This window comes from Arvicanthis niloticus, chromosome 13, assembly GCF_011762505.2.
Source record: "Arvicanthis niloticus isolate mArvNil1 chromosome 13, mArvNil1.pat.X, whole genome shotgun sequence".
Lineage (NCBI taxonomy): Eukaryota > Metazoa > Chordata > Mammalia > Rodentia > Muridae > Arvicanthis > Arvicanthis niloticus.
Genome location: NC_047670.1, coordinates 7,182,961 through 7,207,239, shown reverse-complemented (window position 1 = coordinate 7,207,239; position 24,279 = coordinate 7,182,961). Strand labels below are relative to the sequence as shown.

At 43.7% G+C, this 24,279-nt stretch overlaps 1 protein-coding gene across 2 annotated transcripts in view; it reads right to left on the bottom strand.

Moving 5' to 3' along the window:
- Positions 1-682: 682 nt before the first annotated feature.
- Znf704 (zinc finger protein 704) overlaps positions 683-24,279 on the bottom strand; it is a 184,230-nt gene continuing 160,633 nt past the window's right edge. Inside the window, exons 7-10 of one of the 2 annotated variants that reach the window (XR_013103189.1) lie at positions 23,063-23,167; positions 13,313-13,410; positions 11,019-12,424; positions 683-9,651 (exon numbers count right to left, since the gene is read on the bottom strand). Coding sequence is in view for 1 of the 2 variants with exons in the window: in XM_034515950.2 (XP_034371841.1) it covers positions 12,313-12,424; positions 13,313-13,410; positions 23,063-23,167 (315 nt within the window). In the remaining variant the exon portion in view is untranslated. Of the gene's footprint in view, positions 12,425-13,312; positions 13,411-23,062; positions 23,168-24,279 lie in introns of both variants that reach the window. The other variant, XM_034515950.2, reaches the window with a different exon arrangement.

Here is a 24,279-nt window from a genome sequence, read left to right as displayed (position 1 = left end):
ATTAAGAAGTCCAATAGTTCATCTAGCCAGAGGCAATACTCCCATCTCTGGACAAACTGACATGGGAGGCCCATTGCTGCATGTGTGTGCTGGACATAGTGAGTGGAGGTGGACATAATGAGTTCTTGTGGAAAACAGGTCTCCACAGAGGAAGACCAGCTGGCCAGAATGGACACTAGATATTGTTTTCTTAGCACAAGGTCATAAACACAGGTGACCCGTCTAGGCAGTGGTTCAGTGGGGCAGCAGGGCTGAGCACAGGGGATGTGCATCTGTATGAGCCTGGGATAGCCTTGATGGCAAGCAGTTGAGAATATAAACATACATCTTTATTTTTAAATAATTTTTGCAGGCCTACGTTAGGGACACCCTGGGAGGCTGGGTCTAGCTGGAGACAGTGGGTCCCTGGCTTTAGGAGACTGGTACTGCTTCTGATTGCAGACTCTAACTTTTGGTCTACCAAGATATGCATAACTGGCTGTCATGCACACGAGTGTTTTGCCTCAATGCCCCTCACCATGATGGATTACAGTTCCATAAACTATGAGCCAAAATAAACCCATCCTCCCTCACACTGCTTTAGACATTTTTCTGTGGTACTAAACAAGTAATCAACACACCAACAACTGTTGATCTAAGCATTAAGCTTTACATAAATGAATGGCTCCCAAATAGAAGCAGATACACAAAAAAACCTTTTATTAAGTGGAAGTTAGACTTACTTCATGGTAATTAACCAGTTACAAGTGCATCTAAATTCATGTGTGTGAACATCATAGAAATCAGAATGGTCTTTCTGAAAGACTGTGTTCTGGCTTGGTATGTGCCAGTGCAAAACCATACACAGAGTCAGTACAGGTTGACAATGAAGTCAGACTAGATTGGCAACACCATATTCATTGTTACAGCTAAGCATTACAGAACATGAAAGTCCAAAGACCAGGAGACTATTTCTAAAGGGTTAACTCTACAACCCTTCCTTCTACAACATGCTGTGAGGACTACCCAGCAAATCCTCCTCTCTGGGGGACAAGGACTCCCTGCTGGATGACACATCAATGGGCCATCAATACTGTAAACTTTTGCTGGTCCTCTTGATGCCCATTGTAAGTGGACAGCAGCCATCCCCTTGGGAAAGTGCAGTTAACTGGCGTGAACATTTCTTTTGTAAATCTTGAAGCTGAAATTTTCTTCTTTTCCAATTAGCACCAGTTTATTTTAAAATATTTCTTCCTGGTGTTAAATCTTAGGAAATGTTTTGTAAAACTAACACACAACGTCCAGAACAACAAAGACAAGATTTTTTTTTTTCAAAAAATGTGTTAGAGAACAGCATTTAGAAAAACAACATCATTGAAACACTCGACGTATCTATGTACAATGTGCCGGAAGCTGGCAAGGAGCATGGCTGAGGAACAGTCTCAGAAAAGGCTTGTCAGCCTGAACCTCTGCAGGCAGTATTTACAGTCAGAAAAGGATTCAGAAATGTAGTATCAGAACATCTGGATTTGGCTAAAAATCATGTAAAAAGACACACCGCCCTCCCCCTCAAGCGCCTACTTAGCTACCAAACATATCTTATATGACTTTAAGTACCAGGGTTAGAAATGTGTTTCCCCATATTTTATAAACAGCCTAGAAACCTCCTCAACAGACACAGAAAGAGAACTGGAGCAGCAGAGAAATGGAGTTCATTTCCTCGTTGTCAGATGGCGGAGAGATGCTGGGGTAATGGAGTGAGCCCTGACCAAGGAGGAAAGAACAGCTATTGGGGGGGGGGGAGGGCTCCAAGAAAAGGCCTATCAGCGCAAGGCTGAGGGTATATGGGTGTATTCTATACAGACTTTTCAAAATATAAGTGATCACCTCCATGTAATTTTGAAAAAAAAATCAATTATTTGCCTTGTCAGACAATATCTTTATATTTTGTTCTTTGAAAATAACCTAAACTCTTCCTCACCCATGGTTGGATTGAGAATTAGCCACTACCACCTAAGCTGGGTCATCTTTAGCCAATGCAATGGTAACTTTCTACAGTTTTGCAGTGCTGGAGACTGAACCCAGGCCTTCACACACACCAGGCAAAAGCTCTACCCCTAAGCCACAACCTTGGCCCTTTTAACCTGCTAATCCAGTGTCACTAAATTATCCATCTCTAAGAACTGGGCAGTGTGTGAGTGGCCCCTGCAGGAGAAGGTGTATCCTCCTCACCTACTGTACTGGCTGGCTTTTCAGATCAAAATCTGGATGCACTGTCTTGAAATCATCAGAGTGAAAAACAAAGGCACCCCACACCCTTATGAGGATTGGCATTCTCATTTATTTTGAATAATCTGTAATTGTGATAAATCTCTATGAAAAAAAAGTACTTGGATTTGATACAAAATACATGATTCTCTTTGAAAATGCATAGTTTATAATTTTATACATTCATTCATTATTAAAGACTTTGTAAGGAAGTACTTACCCCTGAAATGATGGAAAGATTGTACCTCAAAAGACCTCTATGTATTGGCGAGCACAGCTGCACCACCTCGGTCATCACCCGCCCATGCTTGCACTTGCCACCCTAACACCAGTGTCCCCCCAGAGGATACTTCCTGGGCTTCAGCTTGGCTTTTGTTGTTCTTATCAGACACTATGAGCAAAGCTCCCTACAGACAGCATTTCCACTAAGGACCCCACTTTAAATACCTTTTTTGATACTTTTAAGACTTGGTGTTGAAAAATTCAAAAGATGGCTTACCTTTGACAACAGCAGAATATGCTGATTCCCAGCACTAAGGGCAGCTGAGGGTCTGCAGCCGATATTCCCCTCCCCAGTGCCCTCGTTTATGAGCGATGGCCACGGGCCACCTGGCATTTGCTTTTGATGATAGTCTTGAACCCTTTGGGACCTAGCGTGTACTTTCTTCCCCTGAGTTCTTCCACGCATATAGGACTATATGATAAGGTATATTTTGGAGTCTATACTAGGGTATACTAGTTAATTCATAAGAGTGTTTAAGTGACTGACCACAGTCTAATCATTAATTACAAAAATAGGAATTTTAGGCTATACTATAGGAAAATATGGAGTAATGGCATGTTTATACTATATGTGATCCACACGTCTATTTTTACACCCAGGGTTATTTTTAGTTATGGAAGTCATGGAAAGAGTATGCTTTGGAAGGACCCTGTGCTTTCTGAAAAATCTAGATTTTATCTGAAGCTTTCTCCCTGTGGTCAGCTTCTCCTGTTGGGACACCAGAGGCTGAAGCCATGCGGTCACACAGGTAGATCATGCCCCATCACAGCCACCTACTTGCAATAAGAAAATAGAGAAAGGGCCTAAAAAGTTATCCCTCTGGCGGCAATCTGCCACATTAGACAACCTTCTCCCATCGGGGATGGATCCCTGAGGGGCAGCTCAAACCCAAGCAGAGCCACACGCCCCTCAGTGAGCCTTCTTTTCTCTGCCTTGCTGTGTTGCTAAAATGAGAGATGGGGCTGACCTGGGGCAAGGAATGCACATTTAACAAGGCGACCAGATGAAGCAGTTATCGATTTCCAGAGCTATACAACAGGAACAATTATATTATACTTCATTGTCACTTGGTGAAGGCCAACCCCATCCACTCTAATCCTGGAGCAGGTGGGGGGTGCAGAGCCTGAAGAATTCAGTCTCAAGCCCTCCTAGGTTGTCTGCCACTCTAACTCAGCATACTGTCTTACTGACTCTAGCTCCGGCTAGGTGACCACACTTCGTGTCCTAAGGCACATGGAAGGGAGTAGCTGCTGCTTCTCAGCGGGCTGAGTGTGGCAGAGTGGTGCCAGTGCAGACCCTCTCCTCACAGCCCAGGGACTCCATCTGCTGACAGACAGCGAGCGTTTCATAGGGAGGGTAGCCACTCACTGAACAAAATGAGCATCCCGAGGGTAAGCAGCCATGCCCTGGGGTGGTGACTTCAGAACAAGCATTCAGTAACAGTAATGGCTCATCTGGATCTGGACACATTTGGCTTCTGGGTTAGGAGATGAGGACCAAGAGGAAAACAAGGTGTCTACTCAAAAATCTGCCAAGATGGCCGAAATGGCAGTTAGACAGGACCTCTTCTTTCAGACTCTCACTAAAGTTACGTCTTCTCCAGAGTGTTGGTTTTTGTTTTCAGTCACGGATAGAGACAAAGCAGAAAAAACGGGAGGAGGCGTCTGTGTTTGCCAAAGGTTTCCTGCTTTAATCATAGCTCTCTTGCCTTTCCTAGGGGTTGCCTTTTTCTGAATGAAAAGTTTAGGGGGACTTGATCATAGTAAAAAAGTGAACTAGTTAATCAGTCTTAAGGATTGCTTATGCCTTGCAGCATAAAAGGGGTACTCTCTTTGGAGGTTCACAATTCAATAATGTCCACTGGAAAAGAACATTTAAAAAAAGAACAAACTACTATTTGATTGTAACCTGATCCTTACTTCAAAATCTAGTTATTTGCTTTGTTTTTGTTCACTGAGACTAGGCCCTTTGTCCATACTGCCAGTCAAGCACAGCCAGCCATACAAACGGTACCTTTCTGTCGGAGTAGAAAGGGGCAAAACAATTCTGCCTCCCAGCACTTAAGTACTTCAAACACAAGAGCGTCACCAATGATAATAAGACAGGACCCTGCTCATGAGCTAGGTAACTGGCCAATCTAGTTTTCTGGGGGTTCTAGTCCTATGACCAGATGGTTTCTGGGGGTTCTAGTCCTATGACCGGATGGTTTCTGGGGGTTCTGGTCCTATGACCGGATGGTTTCTGGGGGTTCTGGTCCTATGACTGGATTCCTTGTGAGTGTTTTAATCTGAACTCAGGACGCCCACCCTGGCGCCCGGGAGCCTTGGATGGAGTTCACTTATATACCGGACAGCCTTATAATCATAATGGAAGCAATCTCAAAATTTGCCAGCATCACTTAAACTGCATTCAAATTTGCACACTGTAACTGATCTAGGCACTGCTAGCATGCTTCCAGGGCTTTCCGATTTGGTTCTACACACTGTAACTGATCTAGGCACTGCTAGCATGCTTCCAGGGCTTTCCGATTTGGTTCTACACACTGTAACTTTGAACTGGGTTTTAACTACAGCCAGCATCAATTTAAACTCAGAGTCGGAAAGGCCAGAGGCCAGCAGCAAAATGTGTTTTCCTAAAGAGCCAACATTGTTATTATAATACTGCTTTAGCCAATAAACTCCTATACCTTACCATTTCACTGGATGGAACTGAAGGTGATGACATTTGCACTCAGTGACATGAGTGTACTCTTAAGCACTGGGAACACGGTGGGATCGTGGGAATCTGTGGCTCCAAGTCACAGTGGAGGACACCTGGGCCAGGTCTCTCTCCTTCTCTGCAGGTCATGATGGTGCCAGCTCATAGGTTTGAGCAATGTCTTGGCCTGGATGTGGGAGTGGCCTTAGGATTTGTTTTCTATACTAGATTCATATGAAGATCAAAGTCTGAATGAGACTGTCCCTGTAGCATCAGGACTTCAATAGAAGACAGAGCTTAAAACAATGTGCTTTCTCAGAATAATGAAAGTTTCATCTGTGCAACCCTCCACACATGTGACATAGTTATTCTCAGTTTTATTTCACCCTCCGAGAAAGAGACTATGGTTTTCTATGTGGAAAAACTTCCTTTAAGGTGAATGGATTCCTGAAAACACCTAAGTACTTACTAGTTCTGAAGCAAGGGCCTTGCCAGATCAGAGGTGAAATTATATATATATATATTAGAGGGATAGCCTAGGGAGCATGGGAAGAGGGCAGAGGGCATTGGCACGGGAGGTACCATGTGCCACTGTAAAGCTGCAAGCACCTGGCTGCCTCCACAAAGGCACATGACTGCTTTTTCCCCTCCTTTCCTTCCTTTCTTCCTTCCTCCCTCCCTCCCTTTTGCCAGCCCTTCATCACAGTGGTCATGGTAGCAGACACAGTAAGAGTCAGGGGTACAGCTATTCAGTACTTTGGGGTGTGGCCTGGGTATGCCAGGAGGCAGCTCCTGCAAGAGCTGGGTGACAACTCAGTGCATTCTGATCAGGGGCAAGGCTAATCTAAAGAGATGACATTTCTGTTTTTTTGTCTTCCATGAGAATATTCTCTAGAGAGAAAGTGCTTCTTTCCTCTTTTGAAATGTCTGCTGTTCAGACTGTGCCAGCACATGAGTCTATGGTGCTCACGGAGGCCTCTGGGCCTGTTAGCTACGGAGTGGGGAACTGATCTCCGCATCTAAATACCGTGGTCACAGGACGCCTCTGCCCCACACAGTGTTTCTTTGGTCTGCAGCACTGGCCGAGATGTATGTTAGTGGTCAACAATGTCAGGTGATGCTGTGTCTCCAATCTGGATCTGGCAAGCTGGCCTGATGCCTGTGGGTCCTGACTGTCAAAAGCTGAGTGAGGGTCCTTCCTTTTCAGTAGCTTATCAGCTGCCTAGTGCACCACCACTTCCACTGTTGGTCCTGACATGCCCTGAACATCTGCAGTCCTTTTCCAGCCGTTCTAGGGCATCTAAATGTACAGCCTTTGGAAAGATGCTTCCATGTATAGGTAGAGTAAGACGCACACAGTTCAAAGCCATGCAGCAGTGAAAACTTTCTGGGCACCCAAATGTCATCCATCAGTGGTGCTATCCAGGGAGGTGGCATGGGCTAGCTGCAGCCCGCTCAGACACTGGGTGCAAGGCTGCACATGGGGTTCCCTCACACAATGCCTTTACAGTTCCCATTGAATAGACGGTAAACCTTACATGGAACCAAAGCCTTCTGAGTAATCACTAAGTTACCCAGCAGGTGCACGGCTGTCCTACCTCAGCTTCTGTTTTGAAACTGTCTGCATAGTCGGCTAAACTGGGCTAGCTTTTGGAGTCAATAAACTTTTGGGAAGATGTTTTCTTTAACAGTGAGTGGGCTTGAGGATGTAGAACAGCTTAAAATAGCCTTGGCAACGTTCACAACTGTTTGTGCAGCTCCCATTTCTTACATCTCATGGGAATACTGCAACTTTCTGCTCACAAGCTTGTGTGCCTGTGAGTTTTTCATAGTGAAAAACAAACAAAAGTCAAACGGTCCTGATGAGGAAATTTCTCAGTTGACAGCAGTAAGAACAAAAATCACAAACACTGCTGACTGTTTAAAGGTTCTTTGGGCATATGTACTATGGTTTTAGACACTGCCACCCAAATAATGTTCGCTTATTAAATGCAGGCATGGTGTTCTGATAGGTGAAAACTCATAAGAGAATTCATATCACACTAGAGGAATATTTCTTCCACGGCCTAGAAGCCTATGTGCTAGCATCTTTCCTTAGGTTTAAAACATAAAAGGTAAATCTTCATGTGCCATCCCCCCGCCCCCACAAAGATGCTTTGAATACACACTGGTCATGACGAAGGAATAGTTGCTGCTTCACTGATTCTCTTGCAAATGACCTATCTATCTCTTCTGCATTTCTACCCCTGCTCAGAGGGTTAATTGAAAATACACACATCAAAACACTTGCTTAAAAGAGGCATAGCCCTTGGATTGGTGGACAGGAACCGTGTACCAGATCTACACTCCCTGCCCATTAAAATACTGCATTTTAAAAAATAAGCTACAATGTATAAAACCAAGGTCATTTCCACAAAGTGTTCATGTTCTCTGTGATTATAAAACACGGTATCTTGTAAAATATTTCCAGTTCTGTTAAACTTGAGAAGTACTAATGCTTATTATAAAAGTGTCATGTCTCTTGCAGAAGCCTAAGCAGTATATTTCTTTCATTTGGAAATTTAAGTTGTTATTATTATTATATTTTAAGATTACATTTACCATAACACAATACCATCATGATTCTCAGACACACACACAACAAAAGTTATAAAACATGAGATTGTCTTAGGAAAAAAAGGAGCTATTTACAAAACAGCACAGGAGATGAAATCCCGTTTTGATTCCTGGTCCTGTGATAGGTACACTCTTTAAAGCACATGTATCATGAGAAACGGACCTTTTCCAAGTCTGACATCAGAAGCATGTCTTGAGTACACTTCACACTTCCTTGCTCTGTTGGAGCAGAGTTACTCCAGATAACTGGTACCTAAAAGCGCTAACCCCATTTTATGTACTAACTTCCCATGGCTAATTACAATGCAGAAAAGACAGGATGAAATGGTTGCCAAGGGAGGAATCCCTATGGGTAGGAGGATCGGGCACCTGTGTGCTGCTGGTAGGTTTCTTTCTTACAGAAATAAAATTGCCAGTGGACTCATGTGCCTAACATGCCCTTCAAAATGACCCACGCCTCCAACTCTATTTGTCATACTGACAGGCCATGCTGGTTCCACTCATGTGCATGGATTCACACAGGTCAATGCTATAGCTGACGTGGGCGGTAGAAATCCTATCGATATGAGAAAAGGCAGCACCTTGTCCACAGAGTCCACGGCAGTGTGCCCCTGAACGTGCCACTAAAGCAGACCACACGTCGTGGACAGCTTTCTCTCACTTAGAGGATGCTGTGTATAGCTAATAAACAGTTGCCCAAACCGAGATTACAACAAGGAACAGCAAGGCTTTTTGTTCACAATTACATTCAGAGGAAGCCTCACCATGTCTGTGAATACCCAGCAGGCTCTGCACCTGTGGCTCAAACAGCAGTCAGCTTTAGGTCAGCTACAAAGAGACAGTTATGCATGGGGTACCTCTGCCACACCTCACAGAAGTTGCCTGCCTGTCTAGTTGACATTAATTTGTCTCGAAATGATACTGAGAGTTTACATAAAGAAAAACTTGTTCTGACAGAAAAGACTTGAGGTGATAAAAATCTTCCTAGTCTTGGGTTCTCCACATCTCTTCCCACGTCACCCTTGTCTCCCTGAGGAAGTGAGCAGTGTTTACAGTATTCTGCTACTATGCTCAACAGATTCTCGTGTGTATAGTTCTCACCTCTTTTCTTAGAACCTTCTCCAGTGAACGCCACCTTTGTCTTGCAGTACAGCTGAAGTGGGAGATGAAATGGACTCTCACAAGGCTTGCTCACTTTAAGCCCAGGGCTTCTGGTGAAAGTCTGACGTACTTGGATACCAGAGATGGCAGACTCCAACTCACATCAGCTTGAATTGCAATGGGGAACAATTTGGCTTCAATTTTTTTTTCCAACATACTTGTGCCCATCTCTGAAGATACTTTTGGAGATCCCAACACCAGTGCTGTTCTCTACAGAGGATGTTCATGTACATCTTGGTCACAGGAGCAAGGAGTTTCCTCATAAGGTAATCTCTTGGACATGGTGCTGTCAGTGGGCACTATAGGCCCACTCTTTCTTCCTGGTGCTGGCTTTTGCCAACCCAGAGAACCTAACTTCCCAGACATAAGGTGGCAGGTGAGCCTGATGGTCAGTTTGTGGCCGTCTTGTTTCAGACATCTGCAGCAGACACGGAGGACTACTGGCTGAGCAGCCTAAGAAGACGAGCAGAAGACAGGGACACGTAGACCGGCGTGGTCCCCTTGACACATATGCTGGGGTTTTTCTCCATGTTGTCTCACCGACTTTCACAAACTAAGCATCAGTATTCTGGGAAGGCTAACTATTGCCTGTTGTACACACAGCTTTCTAGCTGGTGAGAGAATGTCCTGTCAGTCACTGTGACATGCTTTTTCCGGGAGAAATGAGAAAACATTTTAGTAAGAAAGGGCATCATGGAAGAATAATATTAGACATCTCCATAGACAAAAATTTATTAAATCACTGCTCCTTTCCCAGTCAGGGCTATCAGCCCTGGGGGTCCTCAGACTAGCAGCCCGCTCGCCAAGCCATCACTCACACCTTCTTTCTCTATTTCTCCACAAAATGAACACACAAAAAGAACTTAGTTTCATGGAGATGGCATGAAATGAAAAGTCAGGCTTCATTTGGCACTTCGCTTGGTTCCCCAAATAACAAAATAACTACTTAAAAAAATGTAACTCATAAAAAAAGGTAACCCATACAATCAGTAAGCAATTCAGAGCTTTCTGGTCCCCTGGGGTTATACCCTTCCACACAGGGACTAGGCATACTGTCCAGAACTGTACTCAGGATTTGTCTGCACCTTGGAAACTGGATCAGAAAAGAGACAGTGTCTAGGGCTGGCCTGCAGACTAGGGCCCTAGGCAGGGGTGGGGACGCACAGGAGCTGGGGTGATGGAGGCTTTCAGAAAACAAGGGTTCCAGGTCAGGTACATTTGGAGTCATGACTGTGCTGACAACATGCACAGCTAAGCAGGCTCGGATTGGCCCTTAGGCTGTGTTTCTGGGGGAGACAGCTCAGTGCCTTAAGGAACATCCCAAAGTTCTTCAAGAGAAGGTAGATTTAATTTCACATCACTTTAATATTTTGGTTAATCTTCATTAAGGGAGTTTTGCTGAGGAGAAAACCCTCTAGCCTAGGGTCCATCTATTGTTTAAGCACATGGTGAACTTGACCGCCACTGACAGAGATGACAGGGCCTCTGGGAGCAGCTGGAACACCGTTTCCAGGCAGTGCGGTTACAGGAGATAGGAGAGAGGACATGCCCAGGGGAAAGAATCTAGCTCTGGACTTTAAAAACAAAATGCTGTTTTCTGGTTGCAGGTCAAAACGTCTGGAACAGGCGTTGATCATCAACCTACGGGGAATCAGATAAAGCTTTCTCTTTTCTCTAGAAATGAGTGTTTTGTTTTTCTTTTAAGAATCCAAAGGAAAAGATCAGGATCTCTTTTCTGTTTTCCTTGATTTCCATGATAAAAAAACCACATGAATTTAAAATATAAAATTGCCCGCACCAGTTACGGGTGTTCTGCCATAGAACCTCCATACATACCCTATATATAAGAAGGGTCGTCTCTGATTCCTATGTGATTCTCTCTATTCTGTAAAAAAGCACTATGTACAATCTTTAAACATATATTAAGCTTTCCTCTGTGCAATGTCATTTAACATTCATATGGCTGACACCGTGTTCCCATCCCTACCCAGCGGCTCCTATAAGGTGCTCTTACCGTGCATAGGCACAGACCCTCAGCTGTCTTAAGCAGGGCAGACAGAGATGAGTCCTCACAAGGCTTGATGGCTGCTCCAAGCTCTAACCCTCAAACAGCCAAGTCCACCAGCATAGACATCCCGACAGCTGGAACCCAGCATAAGCCTTGGCCCTACTGAATGGACAGAGTCCTATACCAAGATGCATTTGCCTTTGGGCATCCTGTAAGTTCGTTTCTGAACAAATTCTTAATTCATAGTTCCAATATTTTATAAGACAACGAAGTTTAGCTTTCCATTATCCATATACATCACCGAGTCCACCAAGTCATCCCCTAGCTGTGTAAAGCACGCCATCTACAAAAGTGCACTCACAATGGAGGCTGGCTTGTGGCCCCAGTGGGTCTTTCCCACAGACAGGGATGTGTCAGCTGTGGTCTGCTGGAAGCAAACATGGGGCCAGTCTGGAGTTTTCTACCTGGGCGGAGCTGGAGAGCCAGATGCTAACCCAGGGTCCTGGCTACCGTCTTGGCGGGACCAAGTAGGGCACACTATCCAAGCTGCAGTACGCGTGATATCCCTGAAAGAAGCATCAAGGCTTACCAGATTGGCGCCAGCTCTCATCTGAGCCATGGCAGGTAGAGACATAGCAGTGCCACTACTTGGGATCCAAGGACGATTCCCAGATGCTTTCTGCAGTGCCTCTTGGTGTCCTGCACTCAGGTGATGGCTGAAATGACCCCACACCTTTGGCTTTATGTTACTCAGGGCCTCCAAGCTAACATCTTTACAATGGTTCCACTTGGGGTCCTTCTTAAAAACAAAACAGACACGGAAAAGCTCTGTCTTGAAATACATCATGATCCGGACTGCTCCACGGAGTCGGACAGAAAACAGGGAAACACCTATTCACAAGGTAAGTACTAGCTTTTATACAAATGCTACCTCACAGTGTGTAGCTTATGGGAGTGTCTGTGAAGATTATGAGCATATTGTTTTCAGTGTCAAAAACCCTCGAAAACACCACAGTTCAGAAGGCTTATCAAAACCTGCCTTTTCTCTAGGTAAAACGGGCCTGGATGGCTAAGCTGCTACAGAAGACCAGTTTTAAGACAGACAGGAAGCAAAGGAAGCTGGCTTTTCCTTCAAAGGAAAAAGTCCTTCTTGGTGCTCTCTCACCTGGTTCTCAGAGCTGATTTTTTTTTTTTTTTTTTTTTTTTTTTTTTTTGCTTTAATTCCACCAAGAAATTACATTCCTGGAATTTCAGGAAGGGCCTTCCCTGGGCCTTTGGAAGGAAGGTGAGGCAGGGATGCTCAGTCGATGAATCGCTGGCAGGCCTTCTTCCAACGGCAGGCAGTGCACCACATGTCTCTGTTTTCCATCCCATAAACCTTGCGGCACTTTTTGCCTTCTCCTCTGGGCTTCCTGCAAGAAAGACAGCACCAGATGGGTTAAGGGACAGGAACTGGGTGGGCATTCTGGGAAGACTTCAGAAGAATAAAGGGGAAAACAGAAGAAGACAAAACCCACCCAGAATGGAGTAGGAGCTCTCTGTAGGGTTGGGTATTTCTCTGGCCACTGTACTTAACCTGTTTCTAAATCCCATTCATGGAAATGTTTCCATGTCCATGGTGTAAGAGTAAGGAGGTAACCAGAAGAGATGGGGACTGTGGAGGTGAGCCTGGGGCAGTAGGAGGAGGACACTGGAACCTATATGGAGCTGGACGTGATGGCATGTGTCTGCGATTGCCTGTAATCCCAGTGTTTATACAGCAAGGTAGGAGGGGAGAGAGATCCTTGCAGGCTCTTGGAGCAGCTTGCCTGCAGCAGGTGAACAAGACACCCGCCAAGACAAACTACCGAGCTGTCTTCAAAGCTCCACATGTGCATTCCGGGATCCACACTCATTTTCTGTTCCTGCCCCCAAAGACCCTGCTTATGACCAAACAAATAAACAAACAACAGCAAAAATACACAAAACACACAACAGCAGAGAACAACATTCTCTCCCAAATTTTCAGTGTGTGTTTCCAGTGTTCAGAATTTTGGTTGAGGCTTCCTGGGAGACTCTCTTGGACAGAGACTGAAACTAACTTATCATTAATGTCATACAGAAGTAAATGCAGGGCAGTGATTACTGCTATCTATCCTACAAACTACACGTGCCCTTAACTACCGGCTAGATCACGGGAAGGAAGGATGGCGTTTTACAGTGGCTCACACTTGGCCTCCTTTTTTGCTATTTCTCTATTTCTTAGGAAATCCCTTTGAGGTGAAGTAGTCACCTCAAAAGTCATCAAGCAGTCATCATACCTTAGAGTGACTGTCCCTCTGGGTGGGGAGGACAGGGTCGTATGGGTGTGCTGTCTCTGCTCTCCTGAGCCCGCTGCATGATGATGTGTTGGAGACACCTGGGAAACAAGGACAGTCAGGACTTGTGCTGGTTAATGTGTGATTAATGTGTGCCAGTTAACTCACCTCAGACCCCAGAAAGTGGGGAGTGGGCATGCTCCTGCTGGCAACCTTTCACTCATTGCCATTATCTTTCATACTCCCACAGAAAAGCCAGTTAAGTCCTGAGCAAACAACGGCTTTTCCAGCTCCAAGTTCTAAACACTGCCACAGTCATACCCTGTAAACCAACATGGCCAGGTCTATTCCAGTCATATTGCACTCTCTTGTGCCATCTCTGTGTGGGCTCAGGGACAGAACCCAGGCTTGTCAAGCTTGGGCAGCAGCAAGCTATTTACCCATGGAGCCTTCTCACCAGCCTGTTCTCTACATTCTAGTTTTTGTTTTGTATCTCAAACTTTTCCAATAGTCTACCTTGAAGTTAATTTACCAAATATAAAATATACTTTGTATCACTATGGATAGTACCACGTGCTATTATTAATAAATGGACGCAATTATTATGCTATGAGACCGCACCACGTTTACTGAGTATATGTTCCTTCCAGTGAGTTTAAAGGGCTCTAACTTGCAGTTTTCCCATCATGGCTAACCTTTCCAGATATTGAGATACTTGCGGCATCTGGAACGTGTTTTACATAGGAAGATTTGACTTTGCTGTTTCCCACACTGACAGCGGGAACAGTAGGCATCCTGCAACGCTAGCTGAGGAGACTGCTTAAGAAAGGTCATGATTGCCTTGAGGTCAGAGCCCATGAGCGCTTCAGCCAGGGTTCAGACTTGCCATGCCCTTCTATGTATGTTTTAGAGAATTTTCTTTGTGATCTGTCATATGGACTAGAAAAGATTTTTTGACTGGAAGAATCTTTCGGTAGCATTTTAGACCCTGTTTCTAGGCAATAAAAAAATAACACCCAAGCATCTTCGCTGGTTACTTTTCTTGTGGTTAAGACAGCACACATGAGAGGCGTGACTCACAGGAGATGTTTATCTCTGTTCACACTTCAGGGATGTTGTCTATCATGCTGGGAGGGGGCATGGTGGGAGCTTGGGCACAGCCTGCTCAACTTTTCATTTTGCAAAAGCAGGTCAGGCTGGAAGCAGACATGAACTTTAAGAACCATCCACAGCAATCCACTTCCTCCAGCTAGACCTCACCTCCTTTTTTTTTTTTTTGAGACAAGGTCTTATGTAGCTCAGGCTATCCTCAACATTTTTTTTTTTTTTTTTAAACTATGTGGTGAAGGGTGGCCTTGAACTCTTGATCTTTCTGTCTTTACCTTTCAAGTGCTGGGACTAGAGGCAAATACCACCATGCCTAGCCTCCTGCTACCCCTAAAATTTTATGCTGAAATTTTAAATCCTGAGCCTGGCTGTATTAAAAGATAAGCCCTTCAAGGAATTAAAGTTAGATGAAGTTATTATAAGAGTAGGACCCTGCACCAATAGAATTGGTGTTATAAAAAGAGATCCCAGACAGCGCACACATACCTCAACAAGAAGAGATTGCAGAGGGCTGGTATACATACACACCTTCTCTCTGAGCCCCCACTTCACCTCACTATCGACTGTACACACTAAGAAAAAGCCAGATGAAGACACAGCTGTAACAGTGACAACGGAAAATCCCGGAGAGCGCCCTCACCAGATGTAAACAGCCGCTTCCAGGAAACACACTGCTGCCACTCACACTGCCGGTCTATGCTGTTGTTGTAGCTTAGATGACGGGTGAGGGCCTGTTCACTCCTCAGCCTTGAGCTAGAGAAGCATGCATATGTGGCAGGGCAGTGGTGTCTGCATAGAGGAGTCTTCACTGCTACACTTTGGGAAAGGCTCTGATGCTGGGGCTCACGAAAACCCGTACTCAAGAAATCTGGCACAAAAGTGAATAAAGCAAAAGCCAGGAGCCCTGGGGACAGCTCAAGGGGGCTTTCTGTAGGAAGTATCCCAAGGCTTCTCTTCAAAACTAGATCTCAGGGATGAGGGAGGAAAGCTACACTGAACCCAGAAACAACCTCTGGGCATTTGTTTGGGAGTACAAAGACAGAAGAGATTTTTATTAACTAGAAACCTTTCTGTTTGCAATTTTTTAGACACACCCATTCTTAATGTTCTTCATCATTTAAAATGGTGAGAGTTGCTATCCGAAGCTATCATGCCATTTGAAAGTGAGGAGCTTCATGCTCCTAGACTCTGCCTGGCTCTCTATTTCACACGGTTCAGGGCTAGCACACTGGTTGGCATGAAGTCAGTGGACAAGCCAATTGTGAAGCCATGTGGATGCACACTTAGGAAAGCAGGCCCACCGGCAAGAACCACAGGACGGGAGGTGTCCTGCTTTATTTTCTTTGAAAGCACTGATAGGGAGTTCAGAAGCATAAGGAATAATTTTAGAGTTGCATTCCTGTCTTTCTAGAGTCAAACAAAGCTTTTAAAAATATACTCACAACCTTAAAATAGAAACGGCAAGCATGACTGTTGAAGTGTTTACCTTCAGTCCTGGCCGAAGCAGATTACAAACCAGAGACCAGACATTCTCTCGTCTGGAGAGAATAAATTAGAAATGGGAGGCAGAGGCTGGGAGAGGACTCAGTTATTAGAGCTCCTGCTGTGTGATTATGAGGACCTGAGAGCAGAACACAGTAGCATGCACAGTGGACAAAGTGACATGCCACACATGTAACTCTGTGTGCTCTGGGTTCAGAGACCCTGCCTCAAACAGTAAGGGGCAGCAGATGAGGAAGACAATCTCTGTCAACTTCTGGTCTAAACACACATACCTACAAAAGTACTCCCTCCGGAAACAAATGAAAAGAATGAGTGAGAAATGGCCACAGAAGGGAGACTTTCCAGTTGACCCAGACACTACATCTATCTTTTGTGCAATCTCCCTGCTAGGATGCCCCCGGAAACCAAAGCAAAATGAAAAAAAAAGGTGGGGGGGGGAATCGAGACTGAGGTAGCATCAGCTATAAGTGTCCACGGAAGAGTTCTAAGATTTCAGTGTTGGGAAACAAACAACATAAGGAATCATGGCTGGCATCCTACAAACACTTTCAGGAACTAGGAAAAGAGATGGCTGGTTAAAAACCGGAACCATGTCTCTATGATGGTCTAATTAGAAAGAGCATAGCAGAACCGGGTGCACGCCTTTAATCTCAGCACTTGGGGGGGGGGAGGGGCAGAGGCGGGTAGACCTCTGAATCTGAGGCCAGCCTTGTCTACAGAGTGAGTTCCAGGACAGCCAGGGCCACACAGAGAAACCCTGCCTTGAACTCACCCTCTCAAAAACAGCAGCGCTAAGCCAGGCACAGCGGATCCGGAGGCCGGACAGCACATTCAAGGTGTGCCTGGGCTGAAGAGTGAGCTAAAGTCCAACTGAACAAGCAGCTGAGTTTGTGCATCCATGTAAAAAGCACGAGGAGAGCTGCAGCTGCCCAGCATGAGGCCTTGTTCAGCTCTGACCACCAAATGGAATGTGGTGGTCATGACTAGCTCATCTCACGGGCCAAGCCACATGGCCTACATGCTTGCAATGTCTTCCTAAGTTAAAGTGAGGAGCTCAGAAACTGTTACACTCTCAGCCTGGAGGTGGAACCGGAACTGTAGCTTTCACAATAGGCATGATGGTGACTAATCTTCAAGTGAACTTGATGAGATTTAGAATACACACCTCTGGTGTTACTGGGATAGTTTTCCCAGTAACCTACTGGAGGAGGAAAAGACCTATGCTGAGTGTGGGTGGCACCATTCTGTGGCCTGGGCCCTGGATGAAAAAAGAAACAGATGGAGCCAAGTGGAGCACCACCATTCACCTTTTTGCTACAGGCCATGGATACACCCACTGCCATGCCTTCCTCACCATGGTGGGCCAGGAGCCCTAATAAACCCTCCCTTCCTTCAGTTCCTACTGTCAGGGCTGGTCACAGCAATAGGAAAAGTAAATATACCAGGCTATCAAAGAAGGTGTCTTAGCCTCTTCCTCTGTTGCTGTGATAATATACTCTGGAAAGTGTTTATTCTGGTCCCCAGTTCAAGTGTACAATCCATGATGTGGAAGCCAATGCATGGGAACCTGAAGCACTGGATACAATGTATTCACCATCAAACACTGGATACAATGTATTCACCATCAGGATGCAGGCTCTTCTCTTCTCCAGTTCCTGTTCTTCATTTGCATTATCTAGACACTCAGCCAACCATGCCAACCATAGTAGCCCCATCTTTCCATTTCTATTAACACAAGATAATCTCCCAAAGGCATGTCTGGAGGCCTGTCTCCCAGGTTTAGATTTCTGTCAAATTGACAGCACTAACCATCAACGAAAGACAGGTAGTATCAAATAGCAAATCACTCTAGGCTTTTTTATGTCTACCAAGAAAAAAAGTCTCCTAGAGAAAATGGTTCACAATTATCTGATGGCCACATGGGTGGATCAATGTTTGTGCCACAAATAAAACTAAAGATAATGTCCACGGTCACCCTTTGAGAGTGGACAGGGGCCACCACTGTTCAGTGGCTTTAGAAATTATTCCATATTTATGCTAATGCTTAAAAACCACAATCCAAGAGTATTTTCTAAAAAGGCCTACTTCCCGAGCCATGTGGGGGGGGGGCGTGTCGGCTGACCCCTTCTATGAAGTCTGGTAACTATGCATGGAAAGAGCATGACGTAGTTTACCTAGTTACTCAGAACTTCCACAGCAGGCTTTTAGACTTGCTGGGAACCCTTGACTTGCCAGGGCTGGGTAAGGTGGGGAAGAGAAAATAAGTTAACATCTGCTTTTGTGAGCCTCAGGAGTCACGGCCCTGTGAGCGAGCATAGCTGCTACACAGGGAGGTCTCTTGGTATTCTGTGAAAACTATGGAAGACCCAGAAAGTTTTTAAATGAACTGTTAGGAGCCAAATTAATTCATGGCGATTTATCAGAATCACTTAATACATTGAGTCATTTTTTATTTACTATCTAAATAACTGCTGCATATTTTAGCATTCATCTACTTTCAAATTATCCATCACATATGGATTGCTCAGGCTTTAAAAGAAAACTATGATTTCAATTTATTTTTTAGATTTTCAAATAGCATACCTCCAAGACAATACATCAAACTAATAAAATTTATGAATTTGTAATGATAAATGCCAGCTTTTCTGTATGAGGTATGAATCAAGCCACTAATTCAACCATCTTTTGAACACATAACTATAGCACCAACACAAAATACATTTCCAGCACTAAGAGCTGATAGTTTCTTCTAGGTTTCCAAAATATCAGTCAAAACATCTTTTCCCAGCTGCACCCATCTGAATCACAAGGTGCCTTGCAGGTAAATCTGTGTCACTTAGAAATATATATGTGGTATCGGAGAGATGGCTGAGCCAGTAAGAGCACTCTTCCAAAGGACCTGGGTTTGACGTCCAGCACCCACACAGCAGCTCACAGCTGTCTGTAACTGCAGTTTCAGGGATCTAATGTCCTCTTCTAGTCTCCACGCACAGAAATACATGCAAGCAAAACACTTATACACATAATTTTTTTTAATCTTTTAAAAAAATGTAGAAGCATATGCCTTTGGAATGTAGATAGGATGGTGAACACCTGTAATATCAGCATTTGGGCATTGTAGGATCAGCAGTTCAAAGGTCATCCTAGACTATACAGAGTCTAGGCCACTTGAGATACTACCTCAAGAAAAAAAAGAGAAAAATCAAAATGTAGTAGCATGGGGCACTGAGCAGATCCCGGGCGAGCAGCTCTGCCCCCAATCTCACAGAACCCAGAGGAAGCGGGGCTCTCAGGAGCTCTAATCCGAGCAGTATCTTAGGTAAGGAGGCAGCAACACTCACCCCAAACAGGGAGTAACTGGGACCCACTAGGACCCAGGAAGTCACTCCTGGCCTGGACCACTGGTTCCATCCTGTCTGTGGAGCAGATCCTGGGCCTCAGATCTAATCGCTGCCGTAGTAACACTCACCCCACACAATTCTGATACAACCAAGATAATAGGAAAGACAGGCTCCAGTCAGAGACAGGGAAGGTAGCACTAAGGAGATCCAGATGGTGAAAGGCAAGTGCAAGAACATAAGCATCAGCAACCCAGGGTACTTGGCATCATTAGAACCTAGTTCTCCCACACAAGAAAGTCCTGAATTCCCTATATCACTAGGAAAGCAAGATTCAGATTTAAAATCACTTCTAATGATGATGTTAGAGGACTTTAAGAAGGACATTAAATAACACTCTCAAAGAATTTGAGGAGAACACAGGTAAACAGGTAGTACCCCTTAAAGTGGAAACACAAAAATCCCTTAAAGAATTACAAGAGAACACAACCAAACAGGTGAAGGAATTGAACAAAACCATCTAGGACATAAAAATGGAAGTAAAAACAATCAAGAAATCACAAAGGGAGACTACAATGGAGATAGAAAACCTAGGAAAGAAATTAGGAGTCATAGTCACAAGCATCACCAACAGAATACAAGAGACAGAAGAGAGAATCTCAGGTGCACAAGATACCATAGAAAATATTGACACAACTGTCAAAGAAAACGCAAAATGCAAAAAGTTCTTAACACAAAATATCCAGGAAATCCAGGACACAAGGAGGAGACCAAACCTAAGGATAATAGGTATAGATGAGAGTGAAGATTCCCAACTTAAAGGGCCAATAAATATCTTCAACAAAATAATAGAAGAAAACTTCCCTAACTAAAGAACGAGATGCCCATAAACATACAAGAAGCCTATAGAACGCCAAATAGACTAGACCAGAAAAGAAATACCTCCCGTCACATAATAATCAAAACACCAAGTTCATAAAACAAAGAAAGAATATTAAATGCAGTAAAGAAAAAAAGCCAAGTAACATATAAAGGCAGACCTATCAGAATTACACCAGACTTCTCACCAGATACTATAAAAGCTAGAAGATGCTGGACAGATGTCATACAGACCCTAAGAGAACACAAATGCCAGCCCAGGCTACTATACCCAGCAAAATTCTCAATTACCATAGATGGAAAAACAAGATATTCCATGACAAAACAAAATTTACACAATATCTTTCCACAAACCCAGCATTACAAAGGATAATAGCGGGAAAGCACCAATACAAGGAAGGTAATTATACCCTAAAAAGAGCAAGAAAGTAATCCTCTTTCAACAAATCCAAAAGAAGACAGCCACACAAAGATAACTTCACCTCTAATAACAAAAATAACAGGAAGCAACAATCACTGTTCCTTAATATCTCTTAACATCAATGGACTCAATTCCCCAATTAAAAGACATAGGCTAATGGACTGGATACCTAGACAGGACCCAGCATTTTGCTGCATGCAGGAAACCCACCTCAGTGACAAAGACAGACTCTACCTTAGAATAAAGGCTGGAAAACAATTTTTCAAGCAAATGGTCCTAAGAAACAAGCTGGAGTAGCCATTCTAAAATCTCCATCCCGAGAAAACAAAGGGAGGGACTCATGGCTCCACCTGTATAGGTAGCTGAGGGTGGCCTTGCCAGGCATCAGTGAAAGTGGAATGCCTTGGTGCCTGAAAGTTTGGATTCCCTAGTGTTGGGGAATTCAAGAGCAGGGAGGCAGGAATGGGAGGATGGTGGGAACATACCCTCATAGAAACTCCCAGAATTATATGGATTAGACATGACAGAGGCAGACCAGCAGAAGACTAGATTCCAGAATTCAAACAAAAAATTATCTTGATGCTAAAATTTGTTTTGAGAATTGTATATTGCAGAATACACAGCCTTGGTTTATCTACTCATCAAGCAAGCTGAGCAGACCTGCTCAAACCTCTGATGTCCTGGAATTTCAGCTGGATGCAGTGAAGAGAGAGTCCGAAGTTTATCAATTTACTCTTCCCCCTACCCCTCTTTTAATATCTCAATGCCCGTAATCAGCTTGAAGAAGTTAATGAAGAGTCAGCGCCCCTATTCCCTGGACTGAGGTGGTTAATATAGGGCTGTCTTTCTAGGGAAAAGTAGTGGTTTAGTTGGAACAGGGAGGATTAGCTAGGATTTATTGCATAGCCATAACCTATTGGTAGAAATATGTATAATTGTTATTAAGATGAAGTTATAATTTCTTAAATAGTACAAAATTTACTTTGATTTCAAATTTAAGGTTTTTATTGGTACGAGTTTCTTATTGATATAAAAGTGAGATTAATATTGTTACTCTCTAAATGTGCCTATATAACACATTTAGGAATACACGGCTTAGACCCAGTCCTTCTTTAACCTTTTTAACTGATTTGAGATGGTCAGCCTGTGGGTTAAAGGCCTATAGCAAATTCATGGCTCTGAGTTTACTGTTATGGTGTTTTCTATATTTTATTTAGAAATAGCTGAGAGGAGTTAACAGACAACAGTCCAGATTGCCTTACATGGATAGTTGGTTTTCAAATCGTCAGAAGTCCACAGAATTGACATTACAAACATTTCTGTATTAATGTTCATTTTGATTAGAGACCTGTCTGCTCCTGACAGCTTCCTGTCTTGGATTCTAAGAAGATATTGAGCATATTTGGAGTTACTCCAGTTGTGGTGAGACAGCCACAAGGCAAGAATTGCCTCTTTCCATCTGCAGACAAATTATGTCCAGAAAAGGACACACTTGCAGAATAGTCGACTGATTATATCTGCCAAGACAGAGTAATCAGCCCTTAATAATTCTGCATCACTAGGTCTGTCAGATGATCCTGGGCCAGAAGGCTGAAGATCGGATGCTCCAATGTTTTGTAGTATAGGGACTGTCCAGGTGTTCAGTGGTCTCTATAAATTGGCTAAATTTTAGAAGCTATGCTTTGTGCTTCCCATAATTTCAGTTAACTCAGTCATTCTGACAGTGTTAAAGACTTATAATCTCATAGCCAATCCTGGCTATTTACTTGGAAAGGAAAGATTTGAGAGGATGGTTTTCAGCTGACATTCATTCTAAAGCCAAGAAAAAAGCCAGGTTCAGAACTAAGTCTTTTAGTTAGGAGAGATGACAGAGGTTCTGGTTAGTCACCAAAATGATGGACTGGGTATTAGGTCTATCTTGTACCTTACTGACACAAATTGGTATAGTTATGCTCTAATTGTATTTTAAGAGAAAAGTTGTGAAGGGTGATATGTAGGAGGAGCTAAAGTGGGAGGAGCAAGAAGAGGAAGAGAAGGAGCTAGGAGATGAGAGAGATGAGAGAGATGAGAGAGATGAGAGAGATGAGAGAGAGAGAGAGAGAGAGAGAGAGAGAGAGAGAGAGAGAGAGAGAGAGAGCTAGAGGCAGATGTTTGCATGTCTCCACCAGTCAAAGATAGTTGATATATCTAGGTTGGGTATTGGGTTACACTTCTGATTGTATGGGCATCTTGTTTTTGAGCATTACCAAACTTATAAAGCCTTTGATTAACATTAAAAAAAATTGTATAAAAGCAAAATGGAGGAAGGTGGATGGGATAGGGGTTTTCTAGGGAGGGGAAATGGGATGGCATCTGAAATGTAAATAAAATATCCAATAAAATAAATAAATAAAAAATGTAGTAGTGCTTTTGGGCATGGACTCCATATTTTTTATGTCTGTTTCAAAGTTTGTTCCCTAGGTGTACATTTGACCTGCCTCACCTTGCCATGCATTGCGTACTTACCGGAACGCCTGTGAACGTGACTGGAGGAGACTGCCAGGAAATGCTGAAACTGCTGCCATTGGGGGTGAACTTAGCAGATCCTGGAATAGTAACCGGGGGCGTGGCCTGAGACAGGAAGCAGAGAAAGCTGTAAGAGTGATTGGACTAGTCACCGGGGGCGTGGCCTGAGAGGCAGGAAGCAGAGACAGCTGTTTGAAAGGGCAACTGTCCACAGCATCTGAGTTCTCATTTCTAAAGCTGGGCTGTTGGAACAGACAGGGCTACTCTGGTTACATATGCTAACAGGGAGGGACTAAACAGGCTCGAAGAGAATAGCCAGGGGAGAAGCCTCTCATATAAGCAATCTACCTGAGGTATAGGAGGTGGATTTTGGATTTCAGTTTCTGAAAATTAATCACATATTATCTCTTTTTGGACATATGTTAAAATATGACTACCATATTAGAAAATAATAAATTTAGAAATGGGTATAGCTAAGATATAAATATTTTAGGAGTATAATTAGTGATATACATTACAATTCTCATTGTTTTGCCCATTAGACATCTCACATCTAAGGTTGTTTCTAAGAAAATGGATACAATATGGTCACTGCACAGCATTTATTATGAGCATGCTTAAAGACTTGGCCAGTGAGATAGCTTAGCAGGGAAAGGAGCCTGTAGACAAGCCTGAAGGCCCAAGTTCAATCCTTAGGACCAGAGAGGAAGGTTTTTTTCCCCACCTTTACATATGCAATGTATCAAGTGTATGTGCATATACAAGTACGTATACACAAAATAAAAATGCAAAAAAAATTTAAAACCTTAAAATTGAGCAAATAAACATAACATAGATGACAAGACTCAAGTCTGTAAAGTATTTTTCCTTTCCAGGCTTAGTGGGGTTTTTTTTTTTTGTTTGTTTGTTTTTGTATGTTTGTTTTAATTACAAATATTTCAGCTAGTTACACTGGTTTTGCACCTGGCCTCCAGAGTGACCAAGAGTATAGCCCTGGGCCACCAGACCCTTTTTGTTGGTTTGGTGTTAGAGACTTGGTCATATGTACCTCCAGCTGCCCTCAAAACTCCATAGCCTAGCCCTGGCCTCAAACTCATGATTCTTTTGCCTCAGCCTCTTGAGTGCTGCGATTATAGTCAGGAGCCACCACTTATGGCTTGAGACCTGGCTAAGAGGAAAAATAGAAAAACCAGCCGAGTTGTTGGCTGCCACATGTG